We start from the raw sequence: 17,281 nt of genomic DNA, 5'->3' as shown, positions 1-17,281 counted from the left end.
GGAGATGAAATAAACACTACTACATTAACAAAATATTAAGAAATCTGGAAAATGTTAGGACAAGAGAAGGATGAAGTTAATTCTTCTGACGTCAGAGAGGATAGGGTTGTAACAAACTCTACTGGTAATCCGATCAATGAACCATTTGTTACTCAGCGTGTTGGAGAGCACGGTCCCTTGCTTTTACAGGATTATAATTTGATTGATTCTTTGGCGCACTTTAACAGAGAGAATATTCCTCAAAGAAACCCTCATGCTCATGGTTCTGGTGCATTTGGTTATTTTGAAGTTACCGATGACATTACTGATATCTGCGGATCTGCCATGTTTAGCAAGATTGGTAAGAAAACGAAATGTCTGACAAGATTCTCTACCGTGGGTGGAGATAAAGGTAGTGCCGATACGGTGCGTGATCCTAGAGGATTTGCAACTAAATTTTATACCGAAGAGGGTAATTTGGATTGGGTCTACAACAATACACCGGTATTCTTCATCAGAGATCCCTCCAAGTTCCCCCATTTTATTCACACACAGAAGAGAAACCCGCAAACTAACCTAAGAGATGCTAACATGTTTTGGGATTTTTTGACCACCCCAGAAAATCAGGTGGCCATCCACCAAGTCATGATTCTCTTCTCAGACCGCGGCACACCTGCTAATTATCGTAGCATGCATGGTTATTCTGGTCATACTTACAAATGGTCTAGTAAAAAGGGCGATTGGTACTATGTGCAAGTTCATATCAAAACCGACCAAGGAATAAAGAACTTGACTATAGAGGAAGCCACTAAAATCGCTGGCTCCAATCCAGACTACTGTCAACAAGACTTATTTGAATCTATCCAGAATGGTAACTATCCATCGTGGACAGTATACATTCAAACAATGACTGAGCAGGAAGCCAAAAATTTACCATTTTCAGTTTTTGATTTGACTAAAGTATGGCCTCAAAAGCAATTTCCATTGCGTCGTGTGGGTAAGATTGTTTTGAATGAAAATCCACTGAATTTCTTCGCGCAGGTTGAACAGGCAGCCTTTGCCCCTAGCACCACCGTTCCATATCAAGAAGCAAGTGCTGATCCCGTATTGCAAGCTCGTTTGTTTTCATATGCGGACGCTCATAGGTACAGATTAGGCCCCAATTTCCATCAGATACCTGTCAATTGTCCCTACGCTTCGAAATTCTTCAATCCTGCCATTAGAGATGGCCCTATGAATGTAAACGGTAACTTTGGCTCAGAGCCTACGTATCTTGCCAACGATAAATCATACTCATATATCCAGCAAGACAGGCCTATTCAACAACATCAGGAAGTTTGGAACGGGCCAGCTATTCCTTACCATTGGGCAACATCCGCAGGTGATGTCGATTTTGTTCAAGCCAGAAATCTCTACCGTGTCTTAGGGAAGCAACCGGGACAGCAGAAGAACCTAGCGAACAACATCGGTATTCATGTAGAAGGCGCCTGTCCTGAAATACAGCAGCGAGTTTACGATATGTTTGCCCGTGTTGATGAGGGATTATCTGAAGCAATCAAGAAAGTGGCAGAGGCAAAGCATGCGTCCGAGCTCTCAAGTAACTCCAAATTCTGAAGTAATGCAATTCTGAATAAGGAACTCTTTATACGATAATTACTTGTTATAGTGTGTGCCTGTCATGTTTTTATTTATTATAGTACAATTTATGTATTTTTTTATGAATCCATTATCCCATCATTTGGTAGAATTGACGAGCGTACTCAAATTCCATTTAGTATTATTTTGGGAGACAGAAGTTTGTTTCTCGCGGAAGTTTGTTCGTATGTAAAAATCCGCCGCGGGTTGAGGAATGGCTAAGGGGACTATATCAGGGGCAGAGTTTCTAACACGCTGAACATGAGTAATTGATATGTAGTCAAGAGAAATACAGCACTGAACACACAACTGAATAAAGATGTCAGAGTTACTAGATAGTCTTGAGACGGAGTTCTCCAAATTTTATAAGGACAGTAGTCTAGAGGAGACGAATCTTCAAAAATGTCTTGACCATACTCATGAATTCAAGAACCAATTAAAGAAGTTGAAAGCGCATCTAAATAAGAATATTCAAGAATCAAAACCAGAAGTTTACAATAGCCTGAATGATAAGGAGAAACAAAAGTTCAAAAGAAAAAGGGAACTGATCATTGAAAAACTAAACAAATCACAGAGACAATGGGATCATTCAGTAAAGAAACAAATAAAGCATGTTTCTCAACAATCAACCCGATTCAATAAAACCATGCTGAACAAGTTGAAAGAGTTTGATATAGATAGTGTCTACGTCAACAAATTGCCTAAAGAAACGATGCAAAATGTTGACGAGGCCATCGGCTACCATATACTAAGGTATGGTATAGATAACATGCCGCTAGATAATAAGAATGAGGCTTCCAAGTATCTGAAAAATATCTACGGAATCACTAATAAAGAATCCACAGATTTTATTGATATGGGCCGGATTGTGCATAATCTAAAAAAGGGTGATACACAAAGCTGTTTAAAGTGGTGTTCCAACGAAATGGACAGCCTATCATCCAATCACGCGACTTTGTCTTATTTGCAATTCGAGCTTTATACATTATCAGTGATGCAGGCAGTGATGCGTGGGAATCCTGTAGAGGTATACTATCAAATGACACAGCAAACCCCCTTAGATTTCTTTAAGCACAGGGAGAAGGAACTGATACGAAACGTGGTACCGTTGCTAACTAAGTCGCTCATAGGTCAACCCATTGAAGACATTGATTCTAAGGTAAGTGAACAGTTGAAAGAATGCATATCTTTGTTTGTTAAGGAGTATTGTGCTGCAAAGCATATTTTCTTTGACTCTCCTTTGTTTTTGATCGTATTAAGCGGGTTGATATCTTTTCAATTCTTCATCAAATATAAAGCTATTAGGGAGCTAGCGCATGTGGATTGGACCACTAAAGATGAACTGCCGTTTGATGTTAAACTGCCAGATTTCTTGACTCACTTCCATCCGATCTTTATATGTCCTGTATTGAAGGAGGAAACTACAACAGAAAATCCCCCATATTCATTGGCGTGTCATCATATCATTTCTAAAAAAGCGTTGGATAGATTATCGAAGAACGGAACAATTACTTTTAAATGCCCATACTGCCCGGTGAATACCTCAATGAGCAGTACAAAGAAAGTCCGTTTTGTCATGCTTTGAAGGCCAGTTCTCCTATTTACGCAAGCTTCGCTTGGTAATCATAATGTAACGGCTCGCTTACTCAATTGTTAAACATTACATAAAATATTCTACAATAAACCACCTTTAGCAACCTGCTCCCGTAAAAATTCTCCATTTGCAATAGTTCCTGAAAATGACCCGTTTTCGCCAGCCAGCCAGCCAGGCATTTTATCAACATTTATTAAATTTCTATCACAGAGCTCATGTAGTCCACCAAAAACATCATTCCCACTAAATTTGAATTTTACGGTAATCAGTTTATTATTTGTTTCCTTCTTCAAAGTGAAATTTACTTTCTCGATGGGAACCAAGGAACTATATCTGGAAATATACACTACTTCATCAGAACCTACTTCCTTTCCCCCATTCCTAATATTGTGGACACGTTCATTGAATTCTTTCAAAGTATTATATTTCTCGTGTATTATACCCTTTGGCGAGCCTTTGAATTTGGTCATGTTTTTCTCCAATCTAAGTCGCCTTACCTCAGGTTCTTCTTTTCGGTAAAGTTTTTCATCGCCATTCAAAAACGAATCATCAAATTCTCGTATCAGTACCTTTTTACCTGTAAGTCCTTGGTGCCTTTCATAATTGTGCAGTGGTGAGTGTTCAAAATTGGCATCAGCATAGCACTTCCACGGACCTATAGACTCCGCGAATCTTGAAGGGCCGATTGAAGTAATCATATTGTGTACTGATTTCATCGGTATTTTTTGTATTAGTTTGAAGATGATTGTTTCTCTTTCTGATATGGTTCGACTAATACTTTGCAATATCAGCCTAGCATATATATCTCTATCGACTGAATGGAAAATTGCAGGAGAGTTCAGCGGAAATGCAACATAATATGGTCTCCTCGAGATTAGTGTTTTGCCTTGCGATCTGTCCAACTTGCTGTAAAGAGATTCCTTATTTATACTTTCCATATTAGAGGTATTCAAAAATAGATTATTATTATCAAATAACTGTATTCTGGTAATTAACGCCGGTAGTGAGGGGTGTTTGAACATATAGACGTGGCAATGATAAATTTTAGCAAGATCTGTTTGTAAATTCTCCATAAACTTTGCGGGCTGAAGTTGTATCGCGTAAGGTTTTCCGTTACCTTGAAAAGCTTTTGATGATATCCATTTGTACTTATCCGGCTTACTTATCATTAAATGGCAATCTACTTCCGCTAGTTGGAAAATATTGAGACCATCGGGCCAGTACACGTATAATATCCTATTTACTATGACCTTACGCTTCACACCCTTCTCGATCAACAAATCCAACGTCTCTGCTAATAAATTTATGTCGCCATCAAATGACCCACCGAATTTGGCAAACCATGATAGCGTGAGATCGTATAATATGGTTATCGGCAGCTTCATCAGCTGTTTGAAAACTATCGATGCATCAGAAGTTGGCACGTAATCATCTCTGAGACTCAATTCGCTGGGCATCTGCTGCTACTCAAGTTAGTACACCAAGATAAGTGTTTACGAAACGCTTTATCTGAATAATATAAATCCTAAATGTATAAACGTTCATCGTGCTTTGTTTATATGGTTACATTTAAAGTGCAAATAGTGATTCCAAGCGCATATTTATTACCCGCTTGTTGTATGCACGTGACATGTTGATGAAGATTTCTGTCCCTTAGGGCGCCACAGTTGGCTTATTTTGACAATAATAAAGAGCTTCAATTGTGGTTGAAACTCATCATTTTAGGTTGGAAACACTGGAAAGTAGTCCGGAATTCTATGTACTTACATTTTACGGTTTATCCCTGTTTTCCGTAAGCTCGAAGATTTTATCATTGCATTAGTAAGATATACATATATATATATATTAATAATACATATATATTTCATTTCATGGATAAATATATATGTATACATCTGACTAATTTGGTAGGGTTTCATGATATATGCCAAATATTTTTAATTATTAGTGGAAGAAACTGAATACCATTACGGGGATTCTAAAAGAAATCAGATGGAGGACCAGGATTCAGCATTTATCAAACAGGCTACGGAGGCAATAGTGGACGTATCATTGAATGTAGATAGCATAGATCCAATAATAAAAGAATTACTACAAAGGGTAAGAAATATGCAAAACAAGTCACAAAACAGAAAAAATTCACTCACATCAGCAGAAAATAGCGTTGATAATAGTAATCACAGTGGAAATGTGAAGATCGAAAAAGAACACAGCTCATCCAAAACTAGCAAAAGTAAATCTCAAGATCGTCGAGATAGTACTGGTGAAAAGAAATTCAGATGTGCGAAATGTTCGTTGGAATTTTCAAGGTCATCAGACTTAAGAAGACACGAGAAGACACATTTTGCCATATTACCTAACATTTGTCCTCAATGTGGCAAAGGGTTCGCAAGGAAGGATGCATTGAAGAGGCACTATGATACATTAACATGCAGAAGAAACAGAACTAAATTACTGACTGCTGGCGGTGAAAGTATTAATGAATTATTGAAAAAGGTCAAGCAGTCCAATATCGTTAATCGTCAGGAGAACAATAACAATAGTACTAATGATTGAAAAGGTAAATAGTGTGTATCTTCTCAAAAAAAATATATTCATCTTTGACATAAAATGGGGAAGCATATCCTCCTCTTTGCCACAAACTTTAATAGTTAGTTGAGTATACCATAACTATGTTAACCATTCGTTTCTCGTTCTTTTGTCCTGGTATCTCCCTCAACCAGTTGATCGAGAATTGTCCGTTCATTTTCTAGCTTATGAGCTAAATTTGTCAAATAATCAAGCTCTTGGTTACCTAATTGGGAAGCCACACTTGGGTATAAGCCATGAATTGTGTTCTCTTTTGGTTGACCATGAAGCACTGTGACATTACATTGGGGTGCAATCTGAACAACTGCATTTTTGAAATGTAAAACCTTCCCATTTTTCTTGAAAAAATTTGCTTCAGCAACATCTTCAATCGTCAATGGATGCAGTTTATGCAGTTCTGTTTGTAATCTACTATCGTCCTTGTCATTTATATTGAACAGATTGCCCTTCTTGTTTATTTTCCTTCTTGTGCCACCAACTTTGTTTGCCGCTGACAGCTTTTGTAATTTGGCTAATTTTTCTTGATCTATAGGCATTTAATATTACACGATTCTATAGTAGTTATTGGTTCGAACTTAATTTCTCATGTTCAAAGGCCTTTTTCTTTTGCACACAATTTAATCGCTACCGTTGCAGCGAGAAAAAAAGTTGAATCCAAAAACCAAGAAAAGTATACCGTTCACTACGGAATGCAAAGTTCTGTTGAACCCTTCGAACTTTCTTATCGGTTATTCGCCAAGTGAAAGGTACTCAAATATAATGTATAAGTAAATATAGTTTATAGTAATAACAAGAATAAAAAATTGACTCTCCAGCTTGAGATGGAGAGTGGTAGCGCATTCATCACTTTTTCTTCTTCCCGAAGAAACTGAACTTCTTCTTTTTCTTTTCTTTAACTTCCTCTTTGTTACCTCCATCTGTCATTGTGGTTATACTATTGTTTGGAGCCGCGGTTGTGACTGTATCTTCAGAAGGTGTCCCAAATTTCAACACAGGCACAGAATTATTATTTGAAGTAAAATTGGTTTGTATTGGTGATGGTTGCGTGATATTGATTTGGGGTACTTTTGAGGTGCTGTACTGAGGCTGAGGTTGTAATTGAGGTTGAGAACCATCGTTCACCTGGTTAACGCACGGCGCTGAATCCGAATTTCTACTCTTCTGTAAATTATTACCATTCTCAAAATTGTTCAAGTTCGGACTTGAAATGGAGTTAGCAAACCCCGGTTTTTGATTGGAATTACTGAAATTCGCAGATGATATCCTATTTGTCCTCATAGTACTGCCACCATTGTTTTGAAATGACTTTTGTTGTGTTGCAGGTGGGCCTTGTTGAGATCTGAACGTACTTTGGTTGGAAAGTGAATTCAAGCGACTTTGCGTACCATTATTCACTGTATTTCCATTGAATTTCCTACCGTACTCGTTGTTAGCCAGTCCAGGAACATAACCTACATTAGGCATAACACTATTTCTGTTCTTCCTACTTGTAGGTTTAACAGCATGCACATACTGTTGCGATGGTATTTGTTGGCTGAACCTACCACTATTGCCACTGTACGGCGCCCCGGAAGATAGTGGATCAACAAAATTATTTGCAGAAAGCACAGGGCTGGGACTTGAGGGACTTGGACCATGTAAACCTCGATTGCTCATCATAGCCACATGTTGAGGTTGACTATAAGACGATTTTCTGCTTGGATTATAACCTTTATTATTATTAATATTGTTGCTGTTGCCATTACTAGCAATCGGAGTTCCAGGAGGACCAGTGTATGTCTGTTTAGGTTGTCTCTGCTGATATTGCTGCTGTTGTTGAAGAGCTTTTCTTTGTAATTCTAATTCACGCTCTTGAAGTTCTAACTCCTTCATTCGCACTTCTAACTCACGTTCTTTCAAGGATGTTTCATCTCTGGGCAACGTTGTGTCAGATGTCGAGTTGAAGAAAGACTGTCTTCTGCTATCATTACCACTGCTATTGTTACCGTGGTCGCCCTTTTCGAAGTTCAGGTCATTGTTGACCATCTTTTCAGAATTACATATACCGTTAGTACTGATATGTGATAGGCTGCGGTCAGATAATTGATTGTCCTCCATTTGCATTTTCTTCCTCAGGACATCCAGTTCTTGCTCATGCTTCGATTTATCTGAAGAAAGTTCCTGCTTCATACTCACCACCTGATTTTGCAGTTGTTTTATCTGATTTCTCAAAGTTGTTTCCAAATTTTGCAGTTGCATGATTTTTCCATCCTTTTGCGTGATGCTATTTTGTAAGCCATTAACGTGAATCGGTGCTGCATTATTATCTTTTCTGATAAACCATCCAGAATCACCCCTATTTAGTAATTGGTATTGAGTCATCATTGTAAACAAACATTCCAAATATGGCGTTTTAATGCCAAAATCATCTGCTAATAGTATGGGTTGTAGTAATAGCATATCAATATTCAAAGATGACGATTTGTGGATGAAATTGAATAAAAATGTGGGGGTGTCACATTCTCCCTCGTACTTGTCCTTCCAATGTTTTAGTATAGTTTGCTCATTCTGGAAATCCGGATTGTCCAACGTTACACCCATTTTTTTAATCAACAATAGCGTTTCATCCAATAATCCAGAGATTAGAGGCCTGGCCAAAACGAGACTATCTAAATTCGATGGAATCTTCTCTTCTAATACGACTAATAAAGGATCGAAACATATTTGAGGTAAGGCTAATTCCCACTGCTTGGTCAAGAAAGTCAAAGGAGAATAATCATAAAGAGTGACGATGTCCTTTGGAAACAATTTCTGGAATAGCTTCTGAAATGTAGTCAAGATAGGGATGATATCGCTTGAATAATTATTTTCCTGGATAGCAGGTGTTTGACCGATCGAGATGGAAAAAGATTTAGGATTTGCGGTCGCACATTGTTTATACGAGTTGTTATCCAGGCGTCTTATATCATAATCAGTAAAAATGCTGAAAATATTCGATAGTGATAGATCAACTGAAGCCTTGATAAATGGTTCTAAATAAACAAACCCACTGCTTTCGAACAATATCTTTGTAGTCTTATTCATCATTGGTTTCAACTCTCTCAACACTTGTGGGATTTCTTGTAATGAAGACGTACTCATTATTACCAAGTCGAATATCAAGCTTCCATTCCCATTATTGGGTTCTACCAAATCTAGGAGAGATTGGAAATGGTTTTGTATCTGAAAGCGTTCTGTTCCATAAATTAATGAATTGAGTTCATAGGAAGCACCTTCTGAATTGTTCACGAGGAAAAATTCTATGTTTTTGGCGTGTTGAAACCTGGAGGTATACAGAATGAGGTTCGGATGATCACCGCATACCAGGACTCTTAAGGCAGATGTCATTATTAGGTATACCTACTTCTAAAGTACGCCGGGATATAAGAAATAGGAAAACGAAAAAAAACAATGCACAATGGTTCAAATCAAATAGAAATGATGAAGAGCAAAGTTAGTAGACTCTACTGCTAGTTGTAAGCCTTTCAAAAAATGAATATGGCTTGTATTTGACGGCCACTAATAATAGCAAATACAAAAAAGGGCGAATTCGTTGTTGGCGGTTGTCTCTTTTCTTCAATTTACGTGAGTAAGTACAATAGGTGGCCTAGCTATGCAGGATATAAACAATCTCACTACCGTGTATGCGAATAAGATCCTGAATTTTCCCAGTTCATTCGACTACACTCTCCATTTTCTATGTTTGTAGATTTCTGTTTCATTCTGGCCTCGAGAATGACCATAGCACGGCCAACAGGGGGCTGCGATAATTTCGCGTAGAGAGAGGCATTGTGAAAAAAGCCACCCAAGCCATTTTTATACACAAACGGCAGGAACAAATCATTAGCGCTAAGTGTATAAGGTAAAAGACACTATACCCTGTTTAACTCCTTAACAGTATCGATGAGGTTATTCAACATCAATTTCTTGCTTGTGAGACCTATTCATTGCGCTCGTTATTATCGAAAATCGGGATGCAAGAGCATGTTCCAGCCATACACCGCGTTACGTCTCTTGTCTTTTTTGTAATTAGTTTAAATTAAAAGACACATCAAGAATTTTTCAGTTTGCGATGACTTAAGGGGTGTATTTGGAGAGACATAATACTGCTAAATGAGCCAGTGTAACCAGAATCATTTTTTGTAATAGGTCACGATGGGCTATATTGTCACAGGGTATTCTAGTCGGCACGACAAGAGAAAGAAGCATGTACTTCCTTTGCATCAATACGCAGCGTCTTCGATGAACCTGCAACGACATGTGGATCTTTTCGAAGCTCCTGTCTTTTACAAGAGAGCACTATCCGGGGGCAACAAACTTGCTAAAATTCACGCAAAGAAACTTCGACATCATCGGAAACTTTCTTTGCAAGACTTACCTATAGAAATCATTCAACACATTTTCATTTTTACAAAGGGTGAACCATCAATGGTCACTTTGAATTGGTTTTTTTACAGCTGTTTGAGACCATCTTTTTTATTGCTGTCTAAAATTATGTGGGAAAGATATCTTTTCGATCCACTTGAATTTGGTGTAGAGAACATAAAAGCGAATCCAGGAAACATTGTAATTCCCACGTTATTTGAACATAAAACGTTTTTCAAACTACTATTGGATCATCATCACATCCTTTTGCAAAGTATTTCCCACTTCCTTCCGAGAAAGCATTATCAAGACATGCAGGATGGCGATTTTGATGCATCAAAAGAACTGGACTTGTGTTCAATGAGTACTGGAAATGCTGAGAAAGAGGACTTCCCTATGAATTTTTATTACGACATGCAAATTTTCTTAACTCATAAAGAATGTGTGAAATCCGTTGGCAACCATTTTGCTCTAAAGAATCCATACAATGTGATATCACCTTTTATGGAATGGTTCTTCCAAAGTGTCGAAATAAGGGGGGCGGGCATAGCCTCTAAACTCACCTTCGATTTATTCTTGGAATCAATAGATTTGATTCTGTACGTTTCTGGATCCACAACACAAAAATTTACTTCCATTGAACCCCTTTCGACTTTAGTATTTCTATTATATTTCACCTATGATAACGTGCTACAGACTCCGAATTTCGAGGTGTTTTTTCAGAATAGATCAAGACTACGATTCATGGAAGAATTCATCATAAAGTATTACTACGACCCATCATCAGCGGAGAGCGAACTTTTATCCGATACGACTGTTTGGGACTTGCTGAGAAGGGTTTCCGATTTAAGGCTGATAGATTTAGTTGTTGAGTGTGGCGGAAGACCTCAATATGGTGTGATGTTTTCATAGATTACTCACTTTTTGGCTACGAGTTGATTTTCGTTGCATGCACGCACGATTTTGTACTTCTTGAAGCGCTTATATACGAAGGCCAGAGACTATATAAAGAATATATTTCGGTTAGCTTCGGGCCTTCTCCGTTTCTCACAGTTTATGCGTTTTTTCTACTTTTCCTATGACGTTGCATAGTTTATCGAAATTATAACACCGTTAATTGCCAAGCAATCATTATATAAGGTCCGATTGAAAACTAACAAAAACTGAAAGAGTTAAAGTTAAAAAAAAGGTAAGCACCAAAGTGTTTCCGAGACCAAAAAGTTCTTTGGGTAGCGTATGGATGGACAAGACAGTTGATAACAGGAAAATACGAAAAACCATGGGAGAATTTAAAGTCGTTGTGCTGGCAGGTACGGCAGGCACTGGGAAGTCAACAATTGCAGGTGAACTGATGTATGAGTTTAAAGACACATACCCGGATTTGAAGTTCATTGAAGGTGATGATTTGCATCCCCCTGCTAATGTGGAAAAGATGACAAGAGGCATACCCCTGAACGATGATGATCGTTGGGATTGGTTAAAAAAGGTTGCTGTAGAGTCCACGAAAGCTGCGGCAGGCACCAACGAACATTTATCAATCGTGGCTTGTTCGAGCCTAAAGAAGAAGTACAGAGATTTGATTAGACACACTTGCCCTGAATCGGAGTTCCATTTTATTTTTTTGTATGCAAGTAAGATTGAAGTCTTGAAGAGGCTTAAGACAAGGAAGGGGCATTTTATGAAAGCTGATATGATGGAATCGCAATTCAGGGACCTAGAGTTGCCTAACGTTAAGGAAGAACCCGATTGTGACATTGTTCCCTTGGATTCCAAAACATTCTATCAAATTGAAAAGGACGTTATACGCGTGGTGAAGAGGAAAGTTTTAGAAGTTGCGTGAATATCATTTTAGATAGAACGAATTTCGAAAATAAAAATACATGAGTATATTGATTGAGCACAGTAATATAAAACAAATTTGAATAAATAAAAAGATAAAAAAACGTATAAATAAAGGGGGGGTCATTAAAATAGATATCATTAAAGGGATAGGAGTTCGTAATGGAGGCATAAACATAACTACAACTTGTCTTGGCAAGTAACATTTTTGAGAAAAGCAGATGATCGTCGGGTGAAGAAGTCTCAATCACGATTTCATTGACAGAAAAAGGTAACTTTTTTTCTTGGAAGAGAATTAATTAGTTTGTTAGAGAAGTTGCGCTCATGTGAAGTTCGTTGAACTTTTTTTCGAGCAAAGAAAACTTATTAGGAACCTTGGAGGATTCATTATCGGAGTCACAAGAAGTGCTTGTGAATGAAGAGTGCAACCCAGTGTCTGTGTCTAAGGTACCAAGACTGCCACTACGACTGCCACCGTCGTTTTCTTCCTCCTCTTGAACCCTGTCGTCGTCGTCACTTGAAGAGGTACAGTATAGATTCTTGTCCATCCTACGATTGTCCATGTATGTATACTGTTTTGGTGACATGGTTTTACCAGTGGCATCGCCAGGATTACTAAACTTCTCATAGACAGATTTAGAAAGAGGCGGTACTTTTGATAAAGGGCCCTTATTGGTGAAACTGGTAATGGAACTGACTTCCTTCATCACGTCTTGCAAGCTTATTCTTTTCTTCGGGTTCACTTGTAAGATTTGAGACAATAACGAATACAAAGCATCAGAAAGAGGTAAAATCTGTTTCAATACAGTGGGGTCCTTGGTGAAATAGTAGTAACTATTATCCTCAGTTTTGTCGGCCTTCAACCAGGGGTTCCTGACGCATGTCAAATTGATAAGAATGATACCTAGCGACCATAAGTCACCGTTGCATGAGGAGCACATTTTTTTCAATTTATGACCTTTAACTCTAATTTTGGAGCTGGAACATTTCGCATTGTCAAATGAAATTCTTTCAGGGGGCATGTAGTATGAACTGCCAACACAGATATTGGGCTTCAAGTAAGTTGAAGTGGTAGACAGCCCAAAATCGCAAAGGAAAACGTTGTCGTCTGCATCTAGTAATAAGTTTTCAGGCTTAACATCGCAATGGTAGATACCGTGTTCATGGCAGTAATTAAGAGCAGAACAGATCTGTAGAAAGACTTTTTTGATCAGCAAACCGTTGGTGATGAAGTGTCTGTTGTCTACGATCGATGTAAACAGGTCGGTTGGGTAGTAGTCCATGACTATGAACGTGCAGATTGCAGATTGCAGGACCTCACGTATGGTGACAATATTCTTGTGATGGTGAACTCTCAGGTGCAGAGAAATTTCTTTATAGTGAGGAAGTTTCTTGAAGTCTTCTTCCTTCATATTCTCAATCGATCCAAGATCTATCGAGGGTGTTCTGACGATGTTTTTTGACTCTCTGAAAAGTTTGGCAAGCCTTTTTTGCAATTTGGCGCTGTTCCGGTATGTTTCGCCACCGTCCATGTCGGCTCCGCGGCTAACACTGGAGCCCTGGACTACTGCTTTGATAGCGTATTCCCTATCGTTGTGAATGTCTATCGCACGGTAAACCAGACCGTACGCGCCTTCGCCAATTTGGCTAGTTATTATGTAGTTATTAATTCGGCAGCTGTTGAACATCGTCATTACTTTTAATAATTTTCTTTTTTTTTTTCTCTTTCTTTTGTATTGTTTTATTCTATTTTTTAATGCTGTGTTTTTGATGTTATTATGGTAGTAAATACTAGAAACTTTTTGGAAATGGAAAACAAGGAAATTGATGACAGCAATAGCTGAAGTAGAGCAAAAGGAACTGCAGGAATATAGAAGCGAACACACAATAGAAACCTAAACAAACAAAGCCTGTCTTATAGCGTTTGTAACTGGAAGAAACTAATATAGCTGAGGGGGGGTGGCGAGAGAAAGGGGAAGAAGGACGCACACACAAAAGGAAACTAACTTATAATACAACGAAAAAGCAACCTGCAACGACACTACTTATGGTATGTTAAGTTAATTGTCTAGCGGACGCAGGAAGGGCAGGAACATCAATATGTATAAATAGTAATAAATACATCGGCAAAACGTGCGGGACGTGCGAAACGCGCGGCCGGTGCTTGGCACACCAACTGACGGGGTTAAGCGGCAAGCCGCGCGAATTAGCGGATGACGGCTCCTGGGCAACCAAGCAAGGCCCAAGTTCGCGGGGGTAGCGGTGGTGGGTCCATCCCTTCCCCACGTTTTGGACCCTCTGGTGCATCTAGCAGGAATAGGATCAACTACCCCTTTGAGTTTGTTCATCCGGCTCCGGAAGTGATGTATCCGTACTCACATGCCGCTGTTACGCAACAATACCCATGGCACAATATAAGGGGATGTGATGTCATCTTCTGGTGTTGACAAGAGTGGGAGGAAAAAGGAAGAAAGAAAACCAAGGATACGGTCCGGGGAGTGCTTCTTCTGATGTTCCGCTGTTGGAAGCGGGCGGATTCACTGCGGTGCTTCTCTGTCCCTGTGGGTTTGGCATACGCATTAGTGTACATTATCTATCTCTATTTATGAGGAAGGTGGCAAATGAAGTGGTAGCGTAGCGGCTCTTTTTTTCTAAAAATATGTATAATAATCTATGCTTCTTTGAGTGTGTGCTAGTTCCACCCTGTGTTACATCTATTGAAGTTTATCTACCATTTTCTTGACTTTTTCGTCAAAAAGGTTGGATCTAATGGGCATTTCCATCGAGTACGATGGGTCTTTCATGACATAGTCGCTATACAAGCAGTATACTTTTCTTAGAAAGTTGTCGGCTATCTGAATGGCCAGGTTCGATGAACTCTTGGGTCGGTCAGTCTTGTCGTTGCTGTTTATGTTCGGCTGCCTCTGCGGCATCACGCTGGAGCTTATGGCGACAAACTTCAGACCTGTCAGGGTTTGATATATAAACATTGTAAACTGGTCCGTGCATAGCTGCCTCAACCCGCTCTTGTTCCAGTTCGTAAAGGGCTCTTTGAAAAAATCGTCTCCCTTGAAACTACCCAGTTTTTCATTGTTGGCGTGTTGTTTATTGTTGCCGCCACTGCCGCTTCTTGTATCGCCCTTGCCGCTGGAAACGCCCACGTATGGTATATACGGGACCGTGTTGTCGATGTTCGCTTGTTGAGTGAGCTGCAGCGCCTTCGGGGTCAGCTGGCTTGCAATGGCAAATACACCGTGCAATGTGCTGGCAAGAATTAAGTACTCATTGCTGTTCAGTTTTTGTTCGTCGGCAGTGAAATTCCGCTGGTAGATTAACCCGCCTGACTTGTTTATTACCAGCATTGTTTCTATGGCCATTTTTGTTTTTCCACGCAAACCCTGCTCGACGATTCTACCCTTTTGTATTGTGTAGGTTTTGCATGTCCTTCTTCTTCAGTTTCATTCATTCTTTTTTCTTCGCACTTTCCAACTTTCGCGAAGGAAATGAATGATTTATACGTACGCGCAGATGCGGAAAATAATAGCGAACTATCAGAAGAACTTTCTATAGACACAAATGTACATAAATTATAAGACAATAGTTCTTGAGCAGGACCTACCAACGAAAGTAGAGAAAGATTACGTAAATGCTAAATTGTTTACAGAGTACTCACTACGGGAAGAAAAACCTCGTATACCATTTTCTATTCAGTTCTTCCATTAACGTGGTGTAGTATCGCATCTCTCCCCAACAATCTCTGCCAAAATTACATCCGGCCATATTGACGATGAAATCGTGATCCTTTTCACTGTAGAAATATCTTGAATCACCACTGTATTCTGAACATGCCCCCGGTGGGAATGCATTGATCGTTCTTAAGGGTAAAAAGCCTATTCTTGAACGAATCCACGGCTCATTTTCGTACAGCGCTTCTAACGCGTCTTGTTCTCTATGTTCCCAGACCATATGTTTTTGTTCATACAGAACGGGATCCCACCACATATCTAAAAGTAGTTTGGACCACTCACTATTTTTTATCAGAAATGAACCCAGATTAAACCCACCACAGTCTTGTGTTATCAGGAATTCCATTTCCTGTGAATAATCGACGTAGGGTATGTCGTCTTTGAGCTTCAATGGATTGAAGTTTTTCAATTCTCTGTCGGCTAGAGTATCTAATCTATCGAAAATGTGTTCTTCTAACGATTTGGAAGGTTCCATAATCATAGTATCCAGGTCCAACCACCAGAACCATTCCGCGTTAGGGAACTCTCTGAGCGTCTGTCTCAATATATCCACCTTTTGCCAGCCTTCTCTGTATTCGTGGGAGTATCTCTTGGACGTTGTTAGATCCTTGATGGTCAGCCCGTACCCATGTCTCTTCGCGTAAGCTTTCTTGTTTTCGATAGATATGCCTTCGATAGCCCATTCCTGTTCATTTTTCCATCTCAAGACACCACCGCCCTCGTTTGCCGCTAATATGATGACAATTTTGGGGTCTTGGTTCCAAAACGACCATCTCGGTCTCTTCGAATATGGCGGTAGATATCTTTTTGGATCAAGGCCGGATCCTCCTTTGTTAAACTTATTCTCACTACTGTCTTGGCCTTGAAAACTCGTGGTAGTTGGGTTCCCGCTGATGGTGGAATCACTTATCCATATGAACAAAAACAAAGTCAGGGATATTAATAGTATTCGTTTTTTCCATCTTGCCAAAGAGCCGCTTAAAGTTTTCTTCCAGTACAGTATCTTGTACCTTAAGCTGGATCTTGAGCCTCTGCTTTTCTTTTCTTCTTCATTATAATCTAAATGGCTGGATATAGGAAGTGGGGAATTGAAAGGTACACTAGACATCTTGTATAGTTGTACATGCACTAATATTCCTACAAAAGAAAATATTGAAAGCTTTTGACCCCCTTATAAACCTCTTTAGACCTCCAATCTGAAAAAAGACTTATTAGCCAGATCAAAGATATCTTACCACACTATGTTTAGTTAGATATTCTTTTTTTTTTTTCTGTTTTGTTTTGTCGTGTAGCAACTCCAAAGAGCGAAAAAACTACAAACTTCGAGAAATTGAACGCAACAAGTTAAATATCACTTACTACGAATATATAAAATAACAATCTCAGCTTCAGACGGGAATCTTATTTGCTGCGATCTAAAAAGCTTCGTCACTTCTTACATATATATATATATCTTTTGTTGGTAATGCTAAGGAAAATTGAATACGGTTCCAGTAAATAACATTGTAGGCAGGCG

At 39.0% G+C, this 17,281-nt stretch overlaps 11 protein-coding genes across 11 annotated transcripts; 5 read left to right on the top strand and 6 right to left on the bottom strand.

The window, feature by feature from the left end:
- Positions 1 to 51: 51 nt before the first annotated feature.
- CTA1 (catalase A) lies at positions 52 to 1,593 on the top strand (the record flags this gene model as incomplete). Its single annotated transcript, XM_056227031.1, has 1 exon — positions 52 to 1,593. One exon carries the CDS (start codon positions 52 to 54, stop codon positions 1,591 to 1,593), a length of 1,542 nt encoding a protein of 513 aa, XP_056086893.1.
- Positions 1,594 to 1,933: 340 nt separating this feature from the next.
- RMD5 (ubiquitin-protein ligase RMD5) lies at positions 1,934 to 3,199 on the top strand (the record flags this gene model as incomplete). The annotated part of the gene is made up of 1 exon (XM_056227030.1): positions 1,934 to 3,199. One exon carries the CDS (start codon positions 1,934 to 1,936, stop codon positions 3,197 to 3,199), a length of 1,266 nt encoding a protein of 421 aa, XP_056086892.1.
- An 89-nt stretch (positions 3,200 to 3,288) lies between these two features.
- Positions 3,289 to 4,665, bottom strand: CHL4 (Chl4p; the record flags this gene model as incomplete). Its single annotated transcript, XM_056227029.1, has 1 exon — positions 3,289 to 4,665. One exon carries the CDS (start codon positions 4,663 to 4,665, stop codon positions 3,289 to 3,291), a length of 1,377 nt encoding a protein of 458 aa, XP_056086891.1.
- A 535-nt stretch (positions 4,666 to 5,200) lies between these two features.
- Positions 5,201 to 5,764, top strand: MET32 (Met32p; the record flags this gene model as incomplete). Its single annotated transcript, XM_056227028.1, has 1 exon — positions 5,201 to 5,764. The coding sequence occupies one exon, from the start codon at positions 5,201 to 5,203 to the stop codon at positions 5,762 to 5,764; it is 564 nt and encodes a 187-aa protein (XP_056086890.1).
- A 119-nt stretch (positions 5,765 to 5,883) lies between these two features.
- On the bottom strand, positions 5,884 to 6,333 carry BTT1 (CCR4-NOT core subunit BTT1; the record flags this gene model as incomplete). Its single annotated transcript, XM_056227027.1, has 1 exon — positions 5,884 to 6,333. One exon carries the CDS (start codon positions 6,331 to 6,333, stop codon positions 5,884 to 5,886), a length of 450 nt encoding a protein of 149 aa, XP_056086889.1.
- Positions 6,334 to 6,640: 307 nt separating this feature from the next.
- On the bottom strand, positions 6,641 to 9,163 carry PAM1 (Pam1p; the record flags this gene model as incomplete). The annotated part of the gene is made up of 1 exon (XM_056227025.1): positions 6,641 to 9,163. One exon carries the CDS (start codon positions 9,161 to 9,163, stop codon positions 6,641 to 6,643), a length of 2,523 nt encoding a protein of 840 aa, XP_056086888.1.
- An 807-nt stretch (positions 9,164 to 9,970) lies between these two features.
- Positions 9,971 to 11,092, top strand: SKDI04G4640 (uncharacterized protein; the record flags this gene model as incomplete). Its single annotated transcript, XM_056227024.1, has 1 exon — positions 9,971 to 11,092. One exon carries the CDS (start codon positions 9,971 to 9,973, stop codon positions 11,090 to 11,092), a length of 1,122 nt encoding a protein of 373 aa, XP_056086887.1.
- A 367-nt stretch (positions 11,093 to 11,459) lies between these two features.
- On the top strand, positions 11,460 to 12,020 carry SKDI04G4630 (gluconokinase; the record flags this gene model as incomplete). The annotated part of the gene is made up of 1 exon (XM_056227023.1): positions 11,460 to 12,020. The coding sequence occupies one exon, from the start codon at positions 11,460 to 11,462 to the stop codon at positions 12,018 to 12,020; it is 561 nt and encodes a 186-aa protein (XP_056086886.1).
- A 298-nt stretch (positions 12,021 to 12,318) lies between these two features.
- Positions 12,319 to 13,713, bottom strand: VHS1 (putative serine/threonine protein kinase VHS1; the record flags this gene model as incomplete). The annotated part of the gene is made up of 1 exon (XM_056227022.1): positions 12,319 to 13,713. The coding sequence occupies one exon, from the start codon at positions 13,711 to 13,713 to the stop codon at positions 12,319 to 12,321; it is 1,395 nt and encodes a 464-aa protein (XP_056086885.1).
- A 1,020-nt stretch (positions 13,714 to 14,733) lies between these two features.
- On the bottom strand, positions 14,734 to 15,396 carry TRS23 (TRAPP subunit TRS23; the record flags this gene model as incomplete). The annotated part of the gene is made up of 1 exon (XM_056227021.1): positions 14,734 to 15,396. One exon carries the CDS (start codon positions 15,394 to 15,396, stop codon positions 14,734 to 14,736), a length of 663 nt encoding a protein of 220 aa, XP_056086884.1.
- A 295-nt stretch (positions 15,397 to 15,691) lies between these two features.
- MNN10 (alpha-1,6-mannosyltransferase) lies at positions 15,692 to 16,873 on the bottom strand (the record flags this gene model as incomplete). Its single annotated transcript, XM_056227020.1, has 1 exon — positions 15,692 to 16,873. The coding sequence occupies one exon, from the start codon at positions 16,871 to 16,873 to the stop codon at positions 15,692 to 15,694; it is 1,182 nt and encodes a 393-aa protein (XP_056086883.1).
- Between the last annotated feature and the right edge of the window lie 408 nt (positions 16,874 to 17,281).

Source organism: Saccharomyces kudriavzevii (genome assembly GCF_947243775.1).
Source record: "Saccharomyces kudriavzevii IFO 1802 strain IFO1802 genome assembly, chromosome: 4".
In the NCBI taxonomy this organism is placed as follows: domain Eukaryota; kingdom Fungi; phylum Ascomycota; class Saccharomycetes; order Saccharomycetales; family Saccharomycetaceae; genus Saccharomyces; species Saccharomyces kudriavzevii.
This window is presented reverse-complemented; position numbering and strand designations above follow the sequence as displayed.